Source organism: Physeter macrocephalus, chromosome 19, assembly GCF_002837175.3.
Source record: "Physeter macrocephalus isolate SW-GA chromosome 19, ASM283717v5, whole genome shotgun sequence".
NCBI classification, from domain to species: Eukaryota; Metazoa; Chordata; class Mammalia; order Artiodactyla; family Physeteridae; genus Physeter; species Physeter macrocephalus.
The window spans coordinates 71,151,493-71,175,552 of NC_041232.1; the positions used below are offsets into that span (position 1 = coordinate 71,151,493).

At 39.8% G+C, this 24,060-nt stretch overlaps 1 protein-coding gene and 1 long non-coding RNA gene across 3 annotated transcripts in view; one reads left to right on the plus strand and one right to left on the minus strand.

Annotated features, from left to right (window-relative positions):
• LOC112067143 (uncharacterized) overlaps window positions 1-9,852 on the plus strand; it is a 46,825-nt gene extending 36,973 nt beyond the window's left edge. Inside the window, exons 2-3 of the long non-coding RNA XR_008615883.1 lie at window positions 6,481-6,746; window positions 9,715-9,852. This is a non-coding gene — a long non-coding RNA (uncharacterized lncRNA). The remainder of the gene's footprint in view (window positions 1-6,480; window positions 6,747-9,714) is intronic.
• The window catches only part of ATP8B1 (ATPase phospholipid transporting 8B1), a 112,244-nt gene continuing 94,596 nt past the window's right edge, over window positions 6,413-24,060 (minus strand). For both annotated transcript variants that reach the window (XM_024132308.3, XM_055080263.1), the window contains exons 17-28: window positions 23,695-23,807; window positions 21,904-22,068; window positions 21,039-21,150; window positions 19,966-20,041; window positions 17,755-17,887; window positions 16,718-17,006; window positions 12,487-12,710; window positions 11,207-11,290; window positions 10,187-10,432; window positions 9,726-9,864; window positions 7,893-8,023; window positions 6,413-6,724 (exon numbers count right to left, since the gene is read on the minus strand). In XM_024132308.3, the coding sequence (XP_023988076.1) occupies window positions 6,500-6,724; window positions 7,893-8,023; window positions 9,726-9,864; window positions 10,187-10,432; window positions 11,207-11,290; window positions 12,487-12,710; window positions 16,718-17,006; window positions 17,755-17,887; window positions 19,966-20,041; window positions 21,039-21,150; window positions 21,904-22,068; window positions 23,695-23,807 (1,937 nt within the window). In that variant the 3' untranslated portion in view covers window positions 6,413-6,499. The remainder of the gene's footprint in view (window positions 6,725-7,892; window positions 8,024-9,725; window positions 9,865-10,186; window positions 10,433-11,206; window positions 11,291-12,486; window positions 12,711-16,717; window positions 17,007-17,754; window positions 17,888-19,965; window positions 20,042-21,038; window positions 21,151-21,903; window positions 22,069-23,694; window positions 23,808-24,060) is intronic.

Below are 24,060 nucleotides of genomic sequence, written 5' to 3' on the forward strand. Positions count from 1 at the left end.
ACTGTTTAAAACTCTATATTATCTGATATAAGTATAGCCCCCCCAGCTTATTTTGGTTTTCATTTGCATGGAATATATTTTTCCTGTCCTTTCACTTTCAGTCTGCGTGCCTTTACATCTGAAGTGAGTCTCTTGTAGGCAGCATAGATGGGTCTTTTTTTTTTTTTTAATCCATTCAGCCACTCTGTGTCTTTTGATTGGAGAATTTAGTTCTTTTACATTTAAAGTAATTATTGATAGGTATGTACTTATTGCCATCTTGTTACTTGTTTCCTGGCTGTTTTATTGTTCTGTTCCTTTCTTCTCTTGCTTCCTTTCTGATTTGATGCTTTCCTGTAGTGGTATGCTTAGATTCCTTTATCTCTATCTTTTGTGTATCTACTATGGTTTTTTTTCTGTGGCTTACATATAACAACTTATATTTATAGCAGTTTATTTTAAGCTGCTAACAACTTAAAAGTTTGAATGCATCCTACAGCTCTATATTTTTATTTTCTGCTTCCTCTTGTTTTATGTTTTTGATGTCACAATTTACATCTTTTTATTTTGTGTATCCCTTAGCAAATTGTTATAGTTACATTTTTTACTACTTTTGTCCTTTAACTTTCATACTAGCTTCATAAGTGATTAATGTACCACCTTTATAACATTAGATTATTCTGAATTTTACTATATATTTACCTTTACCAGTGAGACTTTCATGTTTTCCTGTTACTGATTAGCACAGTCTCCTTTCAGCTTATAGAAGTCCTTTTAACATTTCTTGTAAGGCTGGTCTAGTGTTGATGAACTCCTTTAGTTTTTGCTTGTCTGGAAAACTCTTTTATCTCTTCAGTTCTGAATGACAACTTTGCCAGATACAGTATTCTTGGTTCGAAGTTTTTTTCTTTAATCACTTTGAATATATCATGCCACTCCCTATTGCCTGCAGAACTTCTGCTCAAAAATCTGATGATAGTCTTAGGGGGGGATTCTTTGTACATAAAAAGTTGTTTTCCTCTTGATGCTTTTAAGATTCTCTCCTTGTCTTTAACTTTTGACATCTTAATTATGTCTTGGTGTGGGTCTCTTTGGGTTCTTATTTGGAACTATCTGTTCCTCTTGCACCTAGGTGTCTGTTCCTTCCCCAAGTTAGGGAAGTTTTCAGCTGTTATTTCTTCAAATGAGTCTTCTCCTTTCTCCTGTTTCTGTGACCTTTAATGCAAATCTTGGTCCATTTGATGTTGTCCCATAAGTCCTTTAAGCTATCTTCACTTTTTTTCATTTTTCTTTTTGTTTCCCTGATTAGGTGAAGTCCACTGCCCACTTGTCCTTTCTCCTGCTTCGTCTAGTTTACTGTTGAATCCCAGTAGTGTACTTTTCAGTTTGATCATTGTTTCTTCAGCTCTGTGACTTTTTTTTTTTAATTGGAGTATAGTTGATTTACTATGTTGTGTTAATTTCTTCTGTATGGCAAAGTGAATCAGTTATACACATACATATACCCACTCTTTTTTAGATTTCCTTCCCATTTAGGTCACCACAGAGCATTGAGTAAAGTTCCCTGTGCTATACAGTAGGTTCTCATTAGTTATCTGTTTTCTATATAGTAGTGTCTGTATGTCAATCCCAGTCTCCCAGTTCCTCCCAGCCCCCCAAGCACCAGCTCTGTGACTTCTATTTAATACTTCCTTATACCTTCTATCTCTTTGTCAAAGATTTCACTGTGTTCATCCGTTCCCTTCCTGAGCTTGGTAAGCATCTTTATGATCTTTGTTTTGAACTCTTTATGAGGTAAATTACTTATCTGCATTACATTAGTTAAGTCTTTTTCTGAGGTTTTATCTTATTTCATTTGGAACATATTTCTCTATTTCTTCATTTTCCTTGACTCTCTGTGTTGGTGTCTGTGCGGAGGTAAAATAGCCACCTCTCCTTAATCTTGAGGGGGTGGCCTCATGTAGGAGATGAACCTTGTCATCCAACCCTGCCCTAGCTCTTGGTTGTCTCTCAAACCTTTGTGATTGTCCAAGCTGCCCATTTTAATTTTAGAGGCTCTCAGTTGTTGAGCGTGTGCAAGACCTGTCAGCATCCCATAGAGGAGGATCTCAGCAGGCTTATTGGAAGCTAGACTCTCAGGTAGCAGTATATACAAATATATACAGTACTGAAGGACTGCAAGCATAAGCCCTGCTGGCTGCAAAAGCTGGATACTCTAGAAGTGTCCCCCTGGGTATCAGTCACAAAAATTGGGGCTCCAGACAACTGTACAAACTCCGTTCTGAGAGATACTGGTGGGCAGATGGAGAGCACAAAAATGGTGTCCTCCGGCTTTTGTCCAAGGAGAGCATCTCAGTAGGTCCCTACATCCAACCAGAAGCCTGCCCCTCAGGCCAGAGCTCCAGGACAGGCAAATATTCCTTTATCACAGAAAGACTGGGGTTTGTTTCAGTCTGTTGTCTCACCGTGCCCTGGGGGTGGTAGCAGGCCAAGAACTGTCTCCCCATTTAGAACAACGCCATGGGACCCAGGAACACAAGCCCTGCTGGCCCCCAGAGGCAGGTGATTAAGGGGCATCCCCTAGGTGGCAGCCACAAAAACCGAGGCACCAGATGTAAAATCTGGAACCAGACACATGTATGAGTTCCTCCCTGGGAGATAGTAGAGCTCTGATGGCTGTAGGGTGACAGCGCAAAGAGTGCTCACCCTCTGAGGTTGCTGGAGCGCATTACAGTAGACACTTAGATGCGTGCTTCCTTGGAAATCTGCTCCTCAGGCCACAGTTATGAAGATAAGCTAGGGGGCCTCTCATAGTAAGAATCCTCGGACTGTTGCCTCTCGCTGTGTCTTGGAGATCGGAGCCGGTTAAGAACTCTTCTGCTGTTGGCTGCAGTCCTGCTGGACCCATGAGCATAAGCCCCACTGGCCGCCAGAGCCGGGCAGTCAGGGTTGTCCCCTGAGTTGTAGTCACAAAAACCAGGGTACCAGACATAAAAGAAGGATACCAGATGCATGTAAAAGCTCCCCTCTGGGGGATACTGGTGCTCTAGATTGCAGCATAGGGAGGGCATAAAGATGGTGCCGACTGGGGGGAGAAAAAGAACGTAGATTAAAATACTAAAAAGATGGTGCCCTGCCAGCAGGAGTGAGACAAAGATGGCGTCCACCAGCCTTTGTCCTTGGAGGGTACCCCAGCAGGCATGTGTGTTAAACGTGATCCCTGGCCCTCGGACCAACACTCTAAGGTAAGCAATAAAGCCTCTTACATAAAGTCTGGGTGCATTTCAGTTGGTCCCTTCTGTGCTGGGCCCTGGTGCAGGTGGGTCTGAGAGTATGAGCCTTTTTTTAAATATATATATATATATATATATATATATATAAATTTATTTATTTTTTGGCTGCGTTGGGTCTTCGTTGCTTTGTGTGGGCTCTGTCTACCTCGGACCAACACTCTAAGGTAAGCAATAAAGCCTCTTACATAAAGTCTGGGTGCATTTCAGTTGGTCCCTTCTGTGCTGGGCCCTGGTGCAGGTGGGTCTGAGAGTATGAGCCTTTTTTTAAATATATATATATATATATATATATAAAAATTTATTTATTTTTTGGCTGCGTTGGGTCTTCGTTGCTTTGTGCGGGCTCTGTCTAGTTGTGGCGAGCAGAGGCTACTCGTTGTTGCGGTGTGCGGGCTTCTCGTTGTTGTGGAGCACGGGCTTCTCATTGCGGTGGCTTCTCTTTGTTGTGGAGCACAGGCTCTAGGCACGCGGGCTGCAGTAGTTGTGGCTCGCGGGCTCTAGAGCGCAGGCTCAGTAGTTGAGGCACACTGGCTTAGTTGCTCCGCGGCATGTGGGATCTTCCTGGACCAGGGCTCGAACCCGTGTCCCCTGCATTGGCAGGCAGATTCTTAGCCGCTGCGCCACCAGGGAAGTCCCATGCACCAGAAGTTTTATTACAGCTATAACTTAGAAGCAGATTCTGACAAGACTTTTAGAAGCTGTCTTAAAATTTTCCTAAGCTTCATTCACATCACATGAAGGCAGCAAGTGTTAAAACATAGTTAGATTCCATTAGGGTACATTTTGCTATCACATTGGAGTCTCTTAAGAACCATTTTTTCCCCATCAGATGCCTTTACTGAACAGTTTCTGGTACTGAACATCAGTAAGAACCTTCAGGTGGTGTTCTTTGGTTAAAAACATTTATTCCTCAACCAACTTAAATACAGTAGTATATCCTAAGGAAAAAATGCACCTTAATTTTTTTTAAGGGACCATCTCCCAAGTCTGCTCAGGTTTTCTCATACCATTTCTACTGCAGAGGCTAATATTCTGTCCTGTCTCCTCCTACCCATTTCTAATGGGTTGCCCTGATGTAGATATGAAATTCCACTCTGGAAGCAGGCTGTCTGTTTTAAAATAGCAGAGCAGGGTCCTGATTTCCTACCTTACAGAACACCCCTAGACTTATACTCTCTCATCACCTGCTACTAATTATGCCTCCCAGAAAAGTCCCCCATCTCTGTCCTCCTGCAAAGAACCTCCTCATCTGTCACATTTCCCTAATGGGGTCACAGCTTTCCTTACTGTCCAGGAACTGACTACCTGTCCTGCAGCTAGCTCATCAGACTCGGCCCTCCTCCAGCCTCAGGCATCCCTCCTTGTCCTTACCTGCTCTCCTGCCCTTCAATATCCTAATTCCCCTTTGCTCATTTTTCTACTCACTTCCCAGCCCCTACTTTTGGTCAGGGCTTACCTTTGCTTTTATTCTGGCTCCAAAGAGTTGAGGTCACTTGGAAGAATTGTTCCCTAATATCCTAAGATGCACCCTCCTGGGCTGCAGTTGGTCTTGCCAACTATAAAAGTCCATACCCTCTGCCTCTGTAGCCTGATCCTTTTCTCAGCCACTTTGACCCTAACACTTAGTAGCCTGCCAGTAACTTGCTTCTTACCACCTATGTTCCTTTAAAAACCAGGCAGGCCTAGATTCTTCCGTCATCTGCCCCACTCTAAAATAAAGAACCCAACTTAAGAAATATTTTAAAAGATTGTACTTCCAAAGATTTTACTAAAGCATTTATTTTTTAAACAAAAATATACATTAATCTCAGATTTACAGAATATAGAAATAATTTATCCAAAGCAATTTGCATTTTAAAATTGTTAATATTGCACCCAACCATGTAAGTCTTTGACACATTTGCATTGTCGACCTTTCCCACAATTTGCAAAACGGGAGAGAAATCTGAAACAGAATTACACAAAAAAACTTACAGTTTTTAAATTTACAAGATAAAGAAAAGTTGTAAACTTCCGGAAATTTACTTCCATAGACTAAAGAGCTATATTCTTTTCATATCTAGACAATGAACTATATACATGCTGTGATTTCCTCGTAAGGAATTCAAAGGAACAGATACTGTGAACATTCACAACCTAATGGTAAAGAACAGAATTATTGAAGACACTTCTCTGTCTTCACTGAAATATGGAAACTAGTGTGTGAAACACACAGAGTGAGAAAAGCCCCTGGATAAATAACTTTTACCTCTTTGAGGATAGTTTCCATAATTGCCTAAATTTATCTTCAGTTTTAAAATGATACACTGTTAGTCTTAGAAATATGGCTACCAACAGCCTTTTCTCTCAAGACATAAGACAAGTAGAAAAGAGTGAGGTCTCTGTTCAAGTCCCTTATAAAATACTTTACATATAGGCAGGCACAAAAGTTTGCTTTTCAAAAGAAAGCTTTGTAAAATATTCTGCAATTTATCACTGATACCCTCAGTTTTTAAAAGCTTTTTTTTTAAAAAGCCCATAAATATTTAAATGTATCTTTTTTTAAATGTATCTTTTTTTAATGACAGTAGAAAATAAATGCACTTGGTACTACAGGAAGTGTCTGAAATAATATATAATAGTAAGAGTAAACATATGTAATGTGCTCTTTTAACCTGGTAGTAAACCAAAACAGATCAAAACCTTGTACTTAGGAAATGTGAATTTTTGTTGAAACCAAGCAGCCCCATTATCAACCATGAAAAAGTCATCAGACCACTTAGCTTCTAGGGGATGAACATTCATGAATTTTTCATCATTACCATTGTAAATAAAAGATCTTTGTTAGTAAGGTGGACTCCAGGAAAAAAGGAGCCTCTGGGAAATTTGTGCTGAAGATCCCAGACAGGAAAATCTAATTGTAATTTTATAGTACAATACCATTTTGAACTGAAATAAGACGTTTTCTGATTCTCTTGTCCTAGATTGAGATGGGGTTAAAAACGTTCACTTTGAATCAAAACAAAACATCAACAGTTGAATAATATGACTTTTCAAAAGGTCTCCTTGGCTTTGCTATTGCAGTAGTCCAACCCAAGTATTGTAGCTTGTTAAAAAGGTTATTGCCTTCAACATCCTCATGACAAATTGTTTTTTTTCCCCAAAAAGTCGAGTCTCATAAAAAAAAGAAAAAAAAGACATTTTACTTTGTGTGATTGTTTTGCTACAGGTCACCTGAAGCAAATGCCTCAGCTCTCCATGGTTCGCCTGTATTCTGCCGTCCCATCGGCGATGACCGCATCCAGGGGATAGCGCTTCTTGCGGATGCTGCGTCCGGAGGAGATGAGGTCGGCGTAGCCACGCTGGTGGGAGAAAGCGTAGGCCGAGCGCCGCGTGGACACACCCCTGCGGAACACATTCTGCCGCCGCTTCCACTGCTCTTCGGCTTTTAACTGCTTTCGGTGCTTCTGAATCTACGAAAGCGGGAGAGATGGGGTAAGGTTAAAAAGAACTGGCTGCACACCTGCCTCATTTGGGGGCGGGCATAACCATCCTCGCTTTAAAGCGGAGGAAATGGAGGGAGGCAGGTTACATGACATTTCCAAACTCTCAGAGCTAGAAAACGGGGTGCCAGGATTCCCACTCCTAAACTAGTGCTCTTTCCATTTCATATATCAGACTGGTACAGGTTTAGAAAAGACTGTTAGCCTCCTTCCGGGTTGTTACCACTGCACACCCTTGTCAGTGGAGGAGGGAGAGCTGGAGGATAGTGAAGGTTGCCTACCTAGCAGCTGTTCTCTCCTCCTTCCTGATGGAAATGGAGTTTACTCAGGTACCATCCTCCTCCTTACAGCCACACTCCTCCATGTGGATGCCACCCCCAGGGGTAGGACTGATTGACTTCCCTTGCTCTCTACTAATCCAGGAATGGGCATGTGATCTAATTCTGGCTAATGAGACCTGAGGAAAGTGTGCTGGGTCCTTCCATAAAAAGTTCCCAGGCAAAAAAAAAAAAAAAAAAAAGTTGCCAGGCTCCTAAGGGAAAGCAACAGCATAATCAGTCTTTAATCTTCCCCTGGATATTGACATGTCAGGACGCAATGCGGGGAACTGCTGTAGCCATCTTTCAGCAGAGGGGGGAGATGGAAAAAACCCCAGTTCTTTTTTGATAACATTAAGTTGCCCATCAGCTGAGCCTGAAACCTAATTATTATGTGAGTGGAGGTGATACATCATCATTGAACCATTTTGAGCCATATATTCCTGTTACTTGTAGCTCAAAGGATCCTGCTACAAGAGGATTTTTCATTTTCCTTTAAATGAAGAAAAACCCCAGCCTGTAAGCAGGGCAAAATATTAATAGTATAATTGCTAAATTGAGAGGATAGATATATGGGGGTTCATTATACTATTTTCCTTTTGATATTTGGTAATTTTTGTAATAAAAAGCAAGCAAACAAAAATACCAATCCCAAAGGACTTATTTGCAAGGGGGAGTTAAAAAAAAAAAGAGTAGTCCTAAAAAATTTTCAGACCAAACTTCCCAAGAGCTTAGAATTTTGCAGGAAAGCTGCTTTGGAGAAATGGCTTTGATCTCTGTGATAGGCACTCAGAGTTAGGAGAAGACTATTTTTTCTATACCTTATCACTTTCTGATGGCCAAATGGTCATTGACAAGAAACGTATGGCAACAACAGGCAGCAAGCACACAGCAACAGTCAAGATGATGGTCAACCAAATATATGGCTGTCTCAGAGCATTTGAAGCTGTGCCTGGAAAAAGCAGAGAATGAATCACAATGGTTTTCATCCCAAGGCGGGCATAGCTAATATTCCACAGTCCACAAATGGATTCTCTGTGGTGAGCTTTTACAACCAGATTGCCCTCCCGAAAACATCCCACCACTGCTCAAGGAATGAACATTTTAAAACCAGACTAAGCAAAGCAGAATTAGGCATGTAAATTCTTTGGAACAAGGCAAATGTATATAAGTGAACAAATAGCGAAAAAAAAGTACATTTGTTGACATTGCATTAATTATAAATGGAAAAGTAGGCAATTTATACTTTTGGATTTTTTCAGGAACTTGAAACGCCACATATTAACGGGCACTGCCATTTGTAGGATAAGCCTTATGCTGGGTGTTTTAGGTCATGCCATTTAATCATTTCTGAGAGATGAGTATTGCCCTCTATCACATGAAGAAACTGAGTTGTGGAGAGTAAAAAAATTTGCCCAAGGTAACAGCACTAGCTATGGCAACTCCCGAATTAAAACCCATGTCCATCTTTCTAGAGCTAGGCTTTTACCACTGAATTAGGCTACTAGTTTTTATGTCAGAGGAAGTAACAATTCAATTCTGTAATACAACCAGGTGACCATATTACTACTCAATTTTAAAACTAGAGCCAAATTTCTCACAATATTTTCTGTACTTACACTGTGAGTTTATAAAAAATAGCATAAATGTGTATGGGTTTAAAACACATTCCCTATGGGAATATTCTAAGTGGGTACTAAAATTTTAAAACAGAGTCAGTAAGCAAGAACACAGTCATAAAAAAAATGAGCTCAATCCCAATAAGAAAAGGGTTACCACAGCAATTGTCTTAAACAAAAAAAACCCTAATCCTTTACAGGGAAATGAGTTGTGAATCCAAACTACTCTATCCATAATAAGGTGTTCATAAATTCCAATTCATGCTATTTATAATATTTTTGATATTTATCATTTCATTCTAGCATGTCAATTTGTTATATATTTTATATAGGTGTAAATAAACTATTTTGTTTTCTATAAGTTTACTTATTGCTCTGTAATTCCATCATCTGGGATTCATAGTTGGTTTAGCTAATTTGATATTCTTAGGTCTTAGGGTTATTTCCAATTTTAAAAAGACAATTAGAAACGTTGTAGTGATACAGTCTTTGTACAGATTACCTTTCCAAAATTTGGTGTGTTTCATTCCCTATGTGGAAATACTGGATCAAAATGTACAAAAAAATTCATTACATATTTCTAGGTAGTACTTTAGAAAGATTATAAAAAGACAATTAGAAACGTTGTAGTGATACAGTCTTTGTACAGATTACCTTTCCAAAATTTGGTGTGTTTCATTCCCTATGTGGAAATACTGGATCAAAATGTACAAAAAAATTCATTACATATTTCTAGGTAGTACTTTAGAAAACTATAGTGCTGCCAGCAATACATGTATTCCCAGTTTCCCAATAACCTACCAATATTAGGTTTTATGGAAGAAAAAAAGCACACTTATAGCTTAGTTATTTTAATTTGCTTTCCTCCCATCACGTTACCACCCTTGCAACCCACCACCCCCAGTTCTAGTCAGGACATTAATTTTCACTAGCAGTAATTTACACTTTATGTTTTTACTTACCCTGAAGTTATGTCTGAATCTAAATTAATGACATTTTTCTATTTATTTATTTTTGGATTTAGAAAATACCAACCTGTAAATTGAAATGCAGATGGAAAGAGAACATGTATTCCGGCACTATGAAAGTCAAACATGATGCCAAAATAAATTGCAATGCTTCCAAAAATTGAAAAAGCATTCACAAAAGTCCAATAAGAAGTATCCAAGCCAATCTGTTGGGAAACCAGAGAAAAACAGCACTCATTTTGGGGAGTTAGCAAGAAATAAAGGATCTAAGGATTCTGAAAATAGAATTCAGCATTTTAAGCATGGTATGGCTTGAATACTGAACAATCAGAAGCTATCTTTGGCTCAGGCAAGAAATAGGAAATATGTTTGGTATAAGGGATGAAAATAGCATCCATTCATATTTGCAAAGCAGCAGAGGCTCAGTTGGAGGAAGAATGGGAGCCAGGCGGATGTGCACGCTGGTCTACATACAGAAATGCATACAGTACCAACAGGTACTGAAAACAGTCGACTAAAGCCACATACCTGGAAATTGACTGTTATTACAAGAGCAGAGGCAATTGTGACAGCAAAAGATTGGTAGTCTGAGGGCGCCTCTCCATCCTGTCCCACAGTTTGCAGATAAGCTCCAAGAGGTATGAAGAAGAGGATCAATGATGTTAAAACCCCGTGCAATAAGCTTACAAAGAATCTCCTATAGTTGAATAGTAAGTCTCTTTGTCCCACCACGTATAACCCGGGGAAGCGGAGGCTCAGTTTGTCGCTCACATCCTTAAGGGGAAAACACAATTAGAGTTGAGTGCTGTCCATTGGGATCAAAGAACTCAGAGATACGTCACAACCTCTATCTCAAAAAGAGTTGCAACTTGTTAAGTTCTAGGAAGGCAAAAACTAAACAAGATGATAAATCCTGAATAATTTCATTGTGCAGAGAGCAACCTCATTACTGTAGTCCACCATTATTTGATATTTAATTCTGAGACTAGGTAAAGTATTATTATTTTGCTACTTAAGAAAGCAAAGCAGTAATGTTTAAAAAAAAAAAGTGTAGGAAGCCTATTTTTACTTTCTGAGAGAATATATTTTTTCTAATACTTTGGGAAAGCATTTTCACATACACACTGATGAGTTAATTCCAAATTATTCTTTTTATTCTTGAAAGCAGTTTCTGTAAAAATTGCTACTAGATAGAATGTGGACTAATTTGGAAATTAAACCCTGTAAGTTTGGGGAGGTATTAAAATAATTTACTTTAAAGATGTGTAAGTTGTTATTGTAGAGACATACTGTTAGGTATCTAACAAGAAAATCTTAGTGTCCAAAATGCGGGTAATAAACTCTTTTGTCAATGAATTCAACCCAGGCACAGAAATCCTCTTTTCTTACTATAAAACAAGCATAGCAGTTACTCTTGTTGCCTGACAGCAGAAATATAATAGGGTTTACTCAGAAAGAAGTGAAAACCAAAAGAATGCATTGAAATATTTGCTTTGAAACAGTCACTCAGTCTGTCCAGAAGCGACCCTGTCAGCGCCAGCCTCCTACCTGGTCGAGCAGCCCCATGAGGAGGACGGGCAGGCTGGAGTAGAGCACGTTGTAGAGGGTGATGAACCAGTCTTCATACGCGGTCTGTGAGGAGATGACAGAGTCTGTGTGTCACCAACGAAGAAATATTGCCCACCTAGTTTAACACATGTGCATCTGCCCTCAAAGCAGGGGTGTCCCCAGGGAAAGTAAACACACCCCCCACCCAAGCTACGCCAGTAGCAGGCACGAGTTTGTTTTGATGGAATGGACAGAATCAAAGGGCTTTTCACAGGCAATAATCTTCCCCGTAAAATAAGTGGGGAAATAGACTCCAAAAAGTTTTTGGAAAAGGAGTCTGGTCTATTTGAAGAATGCTGGAAAACAAATCAGTGTTCATCGTCTTTTATATCCCTTTTATTAATGAATTAGATTACATACAACTGGTTCAAAAGCACGTAAGTACCGTTCAATTTACTTTTCTCTTGCCAGTCCAGCATTTCCATTTAAACATTTTATAAACCAGAATTTGAATATAAGAAAGATGCTTCTGAAAAGGATAAGCAAGGCTGTGTACACCCCAGTCCTCAGTGGGGGATAGAAGAAATGGGCTTACTCAGCACCAACAGTGATACACCATCCTGCAGAGAAACAGGAAGAAGGCCCCAACCTTGCTCACAACCCCAAGACATGCTGGCCTCCAGTTTCTACACCTGGCCTCCTCTCATGCCAGTTGTCTGTAGCATAGCATCAAAGAAGTTTGGACAACCACAGGCACTGACTTAGGTTTTTTGCTAATGGTGTTTCTGCCATATCAACAATTTAACATTGTAGATATGTCCCCACTCCCATTTCAGCAAAAGGTTAACATTAAAAAACCAACAATGGAGACATGATGTTAGATCTATGATCACCCCAAATTTATATAATTCCTTCAGCCCCAATGTAATTTTATACTTAAATTTGAACAGTTTTTTCAAAGTTGAACAATTCGTTATCACTATTCTTAATGGCAAGGTGACTTGGGGAAAAAAAAAAAAAATCTATGGGGAAGGCAAAGACACATAAACAAAAGCCAACAGACCAGGAATAAATCCTACCTTTTTAAAGGCAAAATAAAATATGTTTAAAGCACCAGAAACATTTTAGAAGATTCAATAAACTTAATCTGTACCTCACCTGTTAAGAGAGAGCACCAAAACTGCAAATAAGGAGGGGGAAGAAAATTTTTTTCAGACGTAGTTTTATTCATGTAAGAGAAGAGCTCTACTCATTTAATAATAATGATGATGGTATATTACCTGTGCAGAGTACCCGTTGAAGAAGGAGTACCAGAAGTGAACCAAAGTAAATGCAAAGTTTTTATAAAAGAAGTATCGTAGGAACTTGCACATCCTTATGTAAGACCACCTGCCGTGCACCAACAGCAGTCTCTGCAAGTATCTGAACTGTGCAAAGGAATAGTCACTTGACATGACGGCTTGCATGCCTTCTTGTCCACTTATTCCAACACCAATGTGGGCCGCTATGGGGAGGGGGAGAAGATAACTGTGAATCATAAGCCTATTTTAAGGCAAAACACTGAGATGATAAAAATGTTTCCATAGCAATACAAAAAAAACCCTCAAAATTATGAAACAATAAATGTGAAAACTGTTGCTCACCATCCCCCTCCCCCAGCTTCTGAACTCAGAAGTACGAGTTGCTAAACAGAGCATGTGGTTGGGCCTCTATAAATATCTGTGAAAGGATCTCAAGTGGGTAATGAATTCCATTTGGATTATCTGCCCAGCTCATAAGCCATCCTTCCCACCCAAAGGGTGAGCCCCAGGCATCCATGTGTACTGTGTGTCCCTGCCTCCCTGGCCACAGCTGAGTCATCCATGGGCAGATACATAATCTATGGTAGATACTATGAATTGGCTCTCCTTCATTCTAGAACTTTTGTTCTAATTGGAGAGGTGGGAAAGCAAATAAAAACCCTACATTGCTCAGACTCCCTTGCAGCTAGGTTCTCTTTGTGAATTAAGTTTCACTTGTTTGGACCTGCTTGTGACTTGGAAGCAGAAGCAAATTGGAGCTCAGCATCCCTTCCCTTTTTGGCATTTCTGCAGCAGAATTCATATCCATTCTCCAGCTGCCCAGATGTTGATAAACAACTGCAAGGGCTTCTCAATTGGAAAGCTCTTCAGAGGAGCCTCAAAGCTAGAAGCTCCTCTGCTGAGTGACCCAGACTTGCAGACACAGCCTAGAACCTACTTCTTTAGTTCATCCAGAATTTTCATGAGCACTTGGTCCCCTGTATTAATCACTTCCTGCTTAAAGTACCTAAAGGGATCTGTTTCCCTCAGTCTCTCTTGGTATCTTGGAATTAGGATTTGGGTGTTTGTGTTTGGAATTTTAACATGTAAATTTTTGAGTTGTGGGATGGATATACTTCTTTCTGAGGGGCAGAGAAATAAAGTAGTCTAGAGAAAGGATGAGAGAGAAGGGCAGACACTGGGTTCCTGGTGCAGCTTCAGGTCCTGGTTCTAGCATATTCCTGAGGCCTGGCTTCTTGAGCAGCATGAGACAGTGGGCCATGGCCCACTGAGACCTCAAGACACACAGTTGTTTTGAGGGGGGGAGGTTTCCAGAATGGATAAAAATGAAAGTCCCAATTTTATCCATCTTCCCAATAGTCATTAAATCACATGTTCCACTTAGAGAATTATGAATTTTATCTAGGTCTTAAAAGTCATGGAAGTGAGATCATTTTTAGAATATGTGTTGCAGAATACAACCTATTATTACTCACATCCTGAGAAGTGTCTGCCAGCTCAGCAGAGTCTCCAGCTAAAAGAAGCTCCACAACTCCTGCCCCACTTGCAGAATACAAGGTCTGGCATTAACATAGTGACTTGTCCAAAGCCTAAGTTGTTGTTGTTTTTTTTTTCCTGCAGTACGCGGGCCTCTCACTGTTGTGGCCTCTTCATTGCAGAGCACAGGCTCAGCGGCCATGGCTCACGGGCCCAGCTGCTCCACGGCATGTGGGATCTTCCCGGACCGGGGCACGAACTCGTGTTCCCTGCATCTGCAGGTGGATTCTCAACCACTGTGCCACCAGGGAAGCCCCAAAGCCTAAGTTTTTAATAACACTTTGCAATTCTATAAAATAGAATTAACTGCATCTCAATCCATACTTATAACCTCTTTATACACATAAATAGTTCTTAATGACCAGTTGTGGCTGCCAAACTGTTCTTTCCTAGCAAACCATGGCCTTCTCTCCTGAACAAATAACAGGGAAATGTTGAGATTCTGTCAGAGACAAGGAAGAGGAGCCACTCCCCCAGGCCCTGACATCCAGTCGAGCCTCTGCCGAGCAGACCAAGGACAGTATGTGAAGTGAACACTGCCACAGTTTACAGAGTGACTCAAGGCAACTGAACAGATGTACTTTATCAGGCCACACTGCTTTTCGTTTGTATTTTCCTAAAATCTAAACATAGGCACCTAGACTTCCCTGAAGTTGGCCATGTGGTTTCAAATGCCTGCCTGGTAGGCCACTTCATAATTCCCTAACAAGCTGATTGCTTCCTCTTGCCTCTCTAATGCTGCCTGTTCATTCTCAGGATTTAGACCAAGGAAAATAACACCCACCAGCCATCTTCAGGCACAAGGGGGAGAGAGGGCAGCATCCGAGGGTCCTTGGATCCTTGCTAGGGGCAAACCATGGTGGACTGCGGCTTCCTCCACTTTTAAACTACACCACTAACCATGAAACATGTTAGCAAATGGTCAGATTTTTTTGACACTTAAATTTCACTGTACTTCTTTATAAACAACAAACAATTTCGGTTCATTGTTTTTGATGTAGGTAAAAGATGACAGTTTTCACAAAGTTCAAAAAGGCACTTAATACTTGGGTTAAGCTACTGACTTCCAAGGAGACCTGAGTTTCTTTGATTTTCATCCCAAATGGATGTCTCCTACATTATATATAAAAGTGTATATCACATAACAGAGCTTAATAAAATTCTGAAAACAACTTAAGAAAAAACAGTCTCTAGGAGGTTATCTATGCCAGCTTTGTATGATCCCTTTTGCTATCAGTTGGTGAACTCAGAGGAACAAGAGTTTTCAAGTCTCAGTCACATAATCGGTAAATCTGAAAGGGAGTCTCCCTTTCCCAACATCTAGAAGTCTTCATTATAACTGAAGAAAAATAATGTTTGAGTCACTTGCCCTTTTGGGACAGTCATTTATGTTAAAAGGTACATAATGGAAAATAAACGAGCTGGCTACAGAGGAAAGAAATAGATCTAACTCAGCAAGAAATGCCATTCGCATGGCAGGATGAACATGTGCAAAACACAGTGGAAAGGAATTAAACTGGCCGTGGCCACAGACATACACATGAAGAAGCGAGAAGACGTACATTATATAGCTGACTCCTTTTGAGGAGGATAAAGTTGGAATATTCTTAGTATATATCAAGGAGGAGAAGGAAGAGACTCTAAGGAAAGAAAGAGACAGAAGAGTTACGAAACGGGCTGAATCAAAAGTCTAGTTATACATATAATGCATTTAAGCTACCTGGCACCACAGGACATGTGTATACATGCCATGGATAGCTCATCTTAAGAAAAATACTACAAAGCTAGAGGTGACATCAGAGATAATTGTCTTGTTCTCAAATGAGAAAACAGGCCTGAGCATGAGCCCAGGGTGACACAGCATTGCTGGCATTAGGATGAGGACAAGTATTCAGACCTCATTAGTTTGGGCATTTTCATTACAAGATACTCCTGTATAAGTAATACAGGGAGAAAAAGGACCAGGATTCAGACATATTGATGAGGGTTTGGTTCCGTATGCTTTTAATACCAGCAAAATTGTATTTCTGCAGTGACAGGACTCAATCCGTCAATTTGTGGGTACCTAGGGTCCTCCAACCAGCTAAATGACCTTGGGAGGTCAGGAGAGTGTTGAGGCCACGTCGGAGCTGTGCTTCAATGTTACACTGAGCTCACACTAGGTCACCTAATGGTGAAGTTCAACAGGTTTACCAAAGGCAAGAAGAAAGCCCCAGAAAACAATGCTTAGGTGTGGGAGAATAATATTCCCAAAGCAAATAACAGAGAGTTCAATAATTTATGCCAAGCTCAGCAGAGATTTTTGCAAAACATTAAATAGCAGGGTTCTTCATAAGCCCTGAAGAAATATGGGAGGAGAAGCAGCAGGAGAAAACACAACCAAATCCAAACATATGTCAAAGGAGGAGACAAATAAGGGTAAGTTCACCCACACAGAGCTCATCTTCAACTTGGCACGCTTTGTATAGAATAGTCATGCCTGCGCTCCTGCTGAGTGGACTGTAAGCTTCCTGAGGGCAGGGTCACAGGTGTAGTTACCACAGTGAAGTGCCTTTATTAAAGGTCTGCTTCATGAAAGCCCAAGCAATGAAATCAGAACAAAACTACCCCCCAAAATGTTCCTGCCATTTCCTCTCTACCAATTCAGGTGGTGCTGGCCATGTGCGAGACTCACTTTTGATCATGTTGACATCATTGGCCCCGTCTCCAATGGCGAGCGTGATGGCTTTCTTGTACCTCTTCACCAGGTCCACCACCATGGCCTTCTGCTTGGGGGTGACCCGGCAGCAGATGACCGCACTGCACTCACAGGCCAGGTCCACAAAGTTCTGCTGCTGCTGCTCCTTTTTAGCTTCCAGCCTCCTCTTACTTTGTGTCCGCATTCGTCTTTCTTCTTCTGTCCTGGGGAACTTCAGTTTCAAAATCTTACTTCTCTTGGTCTTTTTCTCAAGAAGAATTTCATTCTGTGAAAATCAGAAAGGGAAAGGATTCTAACCATTGGGGGGTTTAATAACAGGAGTACCATTCCCGGGCTTCCCTGGTGGCGCAGTGGTTAAGAATCCGCCTGCCAATGCAGGTGACACAGGTTCGAGCCCCGGTCCGGGAAGATCCCACATGCCGCGGAGCGACTAAGCCCGTGCGCCACAACTACTGAGCCTGTGGGCCACGACTACTGAAGACCGCACCTAGAGCCCGTGCTCTGCGACGAGAAGCCACCGCAATAAGAAGCCTGCACACCGCAACGAAGAGTAGCCCCTGCTTGCTGCAGCTAGAGAAAGCCCACGTGCAGTGACAAAGACCCACCGCAGCCCAAGATAAATAAATAAATAAATGTTTTTTTTTTAAGTACCATTTCCAAGACTTTAATCATCTGAAGGATAATTCTTGGGTTATAGCATTGATGATATTGTTCCGATTATAAAATATTTACTATAAAAATATAGAAAATTTTAAAATATACAAAGAAGAAAATTGAAATTTAAATTATCAACTAGTTAGTTGATAAACTAGTAATAACCACTGCCACCAGTTTGTATCATATAATATTATTATATGTACCATATAATATTAACTCTCAGACTTGGGAAATTGCACTTTATTTATAGGCTAAGAGATTTTTAGGTTGGTAATTAATATGACAAACCATCTAAAATTGGTCCAGAATGACCTGCTTTAGTTTGAGCCAAAGGGAGAGACACTAATGATACATACCAACCAAGAACCAGTGATTATTAAGGCACGGTTTCCACCAGATGGAAAAAAAGGTTCGTGTGCTTGGGGTACAAATTTTGCATAGACTCCACTTCTGTTCCTCTGGTTTTCCATCCTTGTATGAAGAAGAGCACTGGGGGAAAAATTTAAGTGTTTAAAGTACAAGACCATGAACAGGCCCTTGACTGAGATAATTCTGACATAATCTTTTAAAAATTGTGGTAAAAAACATAAAATTTATCATCTTAACCATTTCTGAGTATACAGTTCAGTAGTATTAAGTATATTCATATCGCCAATCTCCAGAGCTTTTTCATCTTTTAAAATGAAACTCTATACCTATTAAATAACAACTCCCCATTTCTCCCCTCCCCCCAGCTCCTGGTAATCACCACTCTGCTGTTTCTATGAATTTGATGACTCTAGGTAACTCATATAATGGAATCGTGTCTTTTTGTGATTGGCTTCACTTAATACTATCTTATTTCACTGTTCTCAAGGTTTATTCATGTTGTAGCATATGTCAGGATTTTATTCCTTTTTAAGGGTGAATAATATTCCACTGTATGGATACACCACATTTGGTTTATCCATTCATCTGTCAGTGGACACTTGGGTTGCTTCCACTTCTCGGCTATTGTGAATAATGCTGCTGTGGACATGGGTGGACAAATATCTGTTCAAGTCCCTGCTTTTAATTCTTTTGGATATGTATCCAGAAGTGGGACTGCTGGACCATATGGTAATTCTAATTTTTTTGAGGTACCACCACACTATTTTCCATAGTGGCTGCACCAGTTTATATTCCCAACAATAGTGCACAGGGTTCAAATTTTTCCACATACTTGCCCAGACTTGTTATTTTCTGTGTTGTTTAAATAGTAGCCATCCGTGTGAGGTGAAATTGTGGTTTTAATTTGTATTTCTCTAATGCTAAGTGATGTTGAGCATTATTTCATATGTTTATCGACCACTGTATGTCCTCTTTGGACAAATGTCTATTCAGGTCCTTTGCCCATTTTTTAATAAAGTGGCATATAATCTTACTTAAGTCTTGATTCCTCCACCATGGAGGCACCATGTTCATGGTACTTCAGTATTTGCCAAAGGCAGCTAAAGGAAGGTACAGTTGAAAAATGTGTTCACAAGCAACAGGAGGAGGGCAGTCTTGATCTGAATTATAATACACAGGGGTGAACCCTAGTGTATTAACAAACAGGGACCACTGTTGGGCAGAAAAAAACTGATTTCCACATAAAGTTATGTCTGCTTTTGAGATATTCTCAGTGTTTTATATCAACAAATTATTGAGAAGAGCACATACAACTCACTCATGTGATAGAAAAATGAGTCGTGGAATTTTGGAGTAAAAGGGACCGTAAATACCCAGTCTCTTCATGTTACAAATAAGGAAATCAAGCCCGAGAGAGAGAACGTGATTTGCCTGCAACGAGTTGATGGGAAAACCGCAATGAGGACTCAGGACTCCGAACTCTCAGCCAGAGTTTTCCTCGTTACACACACAGAGCCTTTGTTCTTCACCTTTAACAACAGGTTTCTCAACCTTGGCACAACTGACGTCTTGGGCCAATTAATTCCTTGTTGCATGTGGCTGTCTATTGTATTGTAGGATGTTTAGCAGCACCCCTGGCCTCTACCCACTGGAAGCCAGGAGCACCCCCCTCCTTCCACACTGTGACAGTCAAAGATGTCTCCAGACATTGCCAAATGTTCCCCGGAAGGCAAAGTCTCCACCTCCCCTACCGCAGTTGAAAACCACTGCACTAGAAGATTAGGTATTTATTATTCACTTTCCACACTCATTCTCATTTTCAAGTTGAAAATAAGGAGTGATCAAGACAAATCACTAAAGGCTGGAAGAGAAAAAAATATGTATATAATTCATACTAAATAGTGGCGTCTCAAGCCCACTTCCTTTTTCAGCAGACAAGCACTGAGGGCTTCCAAGGAATACAGAAAAACGGCCCCTGAAAGGGCAAACAAGGCCCCAGGTTTTCCTACATCATAAGGTCGAAACATGGTAAATTGGAGCTGCCTGTTGTTTCCTTGCTTCATTTAAACTTAAGGAAACTGTCCCAACTGACACATTCTAGCTCCCATTTCTCTGTATCTGCTGTGTCTACTGGGTCTAGTCTTGCTTTTATAAAAATGAGACGTGACATATTCTCATACTGCAGGCCCTTTACTCACCTGATATCTTCCCCATAGCAGATAGTGGTATCTTCAGTAAGAAGTTCACAGGCAAATCCTATATTTTCAGCAGTTTCTACAACAGAAAAAAATTAAGTCAAATGTCATTCCTACTGATGAATTTAATAATGGACTTTAGTAATGATATTTTTTCGATTAATGAAATAACCAGATTCAATCAAATATGTTGTTTTTCTGTAGCAATGTTTAGAAATCACAAAGAAAAAAAATCCCTTTCTCTGTAATAAAGTAAATGTAATAAGTCAAAGTCTGGTTGAGATGTTTTCAATGATAAAACATGCTATATATCAAATACCTAAACTGGTTATTTAATAAATCAATGTTGGTTGAAATACTGAACACATTTAGTTCATGTGGTTTAATCATTCTGTTATGGGGGAGAAGGATAACCATTTCCATAAGCCCTCACATGGGGCTCCGACTGGAGATTTTTTCCTCTCTTCCACCACCATTATTTGTTTAAGGTCAGGACTCAATCCCTTAGCTTATCAAAGTGTGTAACCCCATCAACAATGTCAGTCAGAGTAAGAGAAATGATCTTGTTTCCCATGGGAGGCTTCTGAAGTAAAGGATCAATACAAACAACTTGTTGAGCTCTAAATTTAAAAATGAAAATCTTCCCTTGGGTATAAAATTTTCATTATAATTTTCAAGCAGTAAAAGGGGCAAGAAAACAAAAGTTGTTCAGTATTTTGTACTGTTCTACTCTATGCCCAACAGGTGGCAAAGTGCTGGCAAGGACAGAAGGGACCAGAGGATAGAAGCCCAGTAGAGCAGCCCACATCTGGTGGGAGAGAGAAGACTAAACACAATCAGGAAGACAAAGAGCTCAGTTTTAAGGAGTAAACTCTGCTACTGAGGGAGCTTCGGGAAGGATGCGGTCAGGATGGGCTGGAATAACAGAGAAGGATTTCTTAGGGAAAGAGTCTCTGTCCCAAAGAAACGGACAGTGTTGGTACAGGATGGAAAGTTTGAGGTCACCTTGAGCAAGGGAAACAGGAGCTATGAATATTTGTGAATTAACAAATAAGCTTCCCTGCAAACTAAGTTACCCTTTTTGTCTCCAGTAAGCACCCAGATCTTAATGTCAGCTTTTGCAAGTTTTGAAATGGTTTCTGGGACTCCGTCTTGTAGCTTGTCTTCAATAGCTGTTGCTCCCAACAGCTGAAATGTACATTAGAAGAAAGGAATTAGCAAATAAGCCAAAAATGTTCTGTAATTGCAGTTTGCCAAACTGTAAAAAGGAGGACTAAATACACCCCAGTTGGTGCTCTATTGGGGCCAGTGGCCAGCATTAACTGGGAAGGTTGTCGTGTGTCACACTCATCAAAAACCAAACAGCCAAAAACTTTTTTCTTAAAGTAATTCACCAAGACAAAAATATAAGTACAAATCAAAGACAATAAAAATATACTTTCATTGTGTGTATACTACTTTACACGGACACAAGCCAATTTCTCTTGCTAAAAGTCAGTAATAACTATTCACTGAACATTTCCTTTTAATATAAACTCTAAAGGCAGTAAGTATTAAACTTTAAAAAGTCTCTTTAACAAATGGTATATTTTCTCATTTCAAGATTTTGCAAAATATAAATCATCTCAGTAATTCTCACAATGTAATAAGTATATGCTGGCTTGTTACTGTATACAAATCATAATGAATTTTAATAAGTGATATAAAAATAATAGAATCAGAAACTCATAGTGTTTTCTGTCATTTGGTTTCTCTTAATGGCAACTCCTATTTTGCTTGCTGAACAAAAGAAATTCAAGTGACCTAGTTCCACTGTACCAATTTCAAATACTGAAGTTGGAATTATCTTTCAAGCATGAGATCAAAACTGTAATAAAACTTAATAAAATTTCCAATTCTGTTTGGAATATCAAGGAAAAAGTTACAAAGGTTAAAACTCACAATTAAGTCTTTTTCAATCTCCTCATATACTTTATCCAGAGCTTCATCCCGGTTGGTTGAGGCTATACTTGCAGCCGTAAACTTTTTATTCCATTCTTCAAATTCTTTTTCTTCAATTTCCTTATAGCAAAGGCACAGGGTTCTAAGAGTCTCACTTGCAAAGATCTGTTTAATTTGAAAGACAATCCATTCACCCAAAGAATAGTTAATTTTATGTAATTCAAGATCAAGTTTGAAATCTTACTTTGAAATAATACAATAAGAATTTTTAAAGGCTGTGAAAGATTGATTCTGTACACGTATATTCCATAGAGGAGATTAAACAAATACTTTGTTTTTCTAAGTATTCTCAGTATCTTAGGAATATATTCGTAATTCCCAAATTAGTTCAAGGGAAAAGCATACCTTTCTTCTAAATCAAGTCATGAGAACTTAAAAAACCCTTTTTCTCTTAACTAAGAGAATAACAGACCAAGGAAGCTGCCTTGGGGTATAATGATTTTGTAAACCAGACCTGACACCTTTATAATTTGTTTCTACAAACTGTTACAAGTCCAATCAACTATGAACTCTCAACCAAGCATTATTCCCTCAAACCAATTCTGAAATACATGAGCCACTGTTAAAGCTGAGAAAAAACATTTTAATGAAAGAGTCTGGAAAATTTAATCATGGTGAACAGATTTAAGCCATTTTAAAGAGCTTAAATATGAACCAGTAAAAATGTTCCATTACTTCACAATCACATCTTGTCTAGCCAAAAATGGCAGAACTGGTTCACCCAACTGAAGGTCTGTTGTCAAGGACTCTTTGCAAGGTTCTGCATGTATTTGATTAGACTGCCCTTGTTCATCTCCTCGTGAGAAATTATCCAGTGTAACTGCTTCAGTAACATATATAACCTTAAAGTGTGACCCCACTTACTAAACATCATATTCATCAGGCTTCTTTCTGAAGGACCTTTGGCCCCCAAACTCAGACCCGTCAAGTGAAGGGAAGAAGAAAACCCTTTATTAAGCACCTACTAAGTGCTAGGGGCTGTGCAAGATGCTTTTCATCCACGAGGCTTTGCACCAACCCTCCATGGTAGGAATTATCCCCTTCCTCTTTCACACGGGCAATTAATGATTCATCTGAGACATCAACCATTTCCACCCAGAGGGCACAAAACAAGTAAAGAGGCAGAACTGGGACACCAGATCTGACAGATATGCTCCATACTTCATTGCCATCGTTATATATAAGCAAAACAATATAAGGGTTGGTAGGCAATTCTAACAGAGAAATTTCCAGAAGCATTCTGAATAATTGCAATATCACTGGACCAAGTACATAGTCCCCTAAAATAGCAAGTTTGAAGTAATGAAGACCAAACTGATTCTCTAACAAAGATATCAGAACTTGATTATCCAGTGCACTGCTTTGTCATGCCCTATCATACATGAATGCTTTCTTTCCTTCACTGTACACTAGGACGTTGGAATTCTTGGAGACTACGGCACAGGATGGTTATGTAGCTTGCTCGAGTTCACCAGAAGAAAGACCAGTCGTTCTCCTGGATCAGTCCTGTAGATACTGCTGACCTGGATGCTGGGAAGAGGTAGCAAGGTCATTTCCTAGGAAGTCAGCGTCAGGGACAGAACATATTCCTACTTTGGTGCTCTTTCCACTCAACTACACCAAGACAATAGAAAGGTCAACGGTTAACACAGAGTTTTCATTCCAGCTTAAGGGATAGTACCAGAAAATAAGTTTGGAATCTGTGGCATAAAGACTGGAAGTGAGACTTACATCCAGGGCATCCTGTGTCTCTTGTTTCATAGGATTCATTCGATGTAACCGTTCATAAATTACAGTGTCAGCACCTTTACAATAAAGCCTGATATTGCCTTCTGGCGTTCTTACTAGTAGCAAGGGAAGGAAAAGCAAATGGTAAAGTTAACGTTTGATTTCTTAAAAGAAAAGTACATTCATATGTTACAGTGCTAAACATTCATAGTTAGTTTAAAATCAGCAATGTACCGAGAAAAATGTCGATCTCAACAACATTGGTGAGCCACTATCTACATAGAATGTAGTAGTGAAATAAATATGAAAAGATTCCTTTAGTCGGCTCAGTTTTCCATAGCCTTGCTTATTCTTTCAGCAAATATTCAC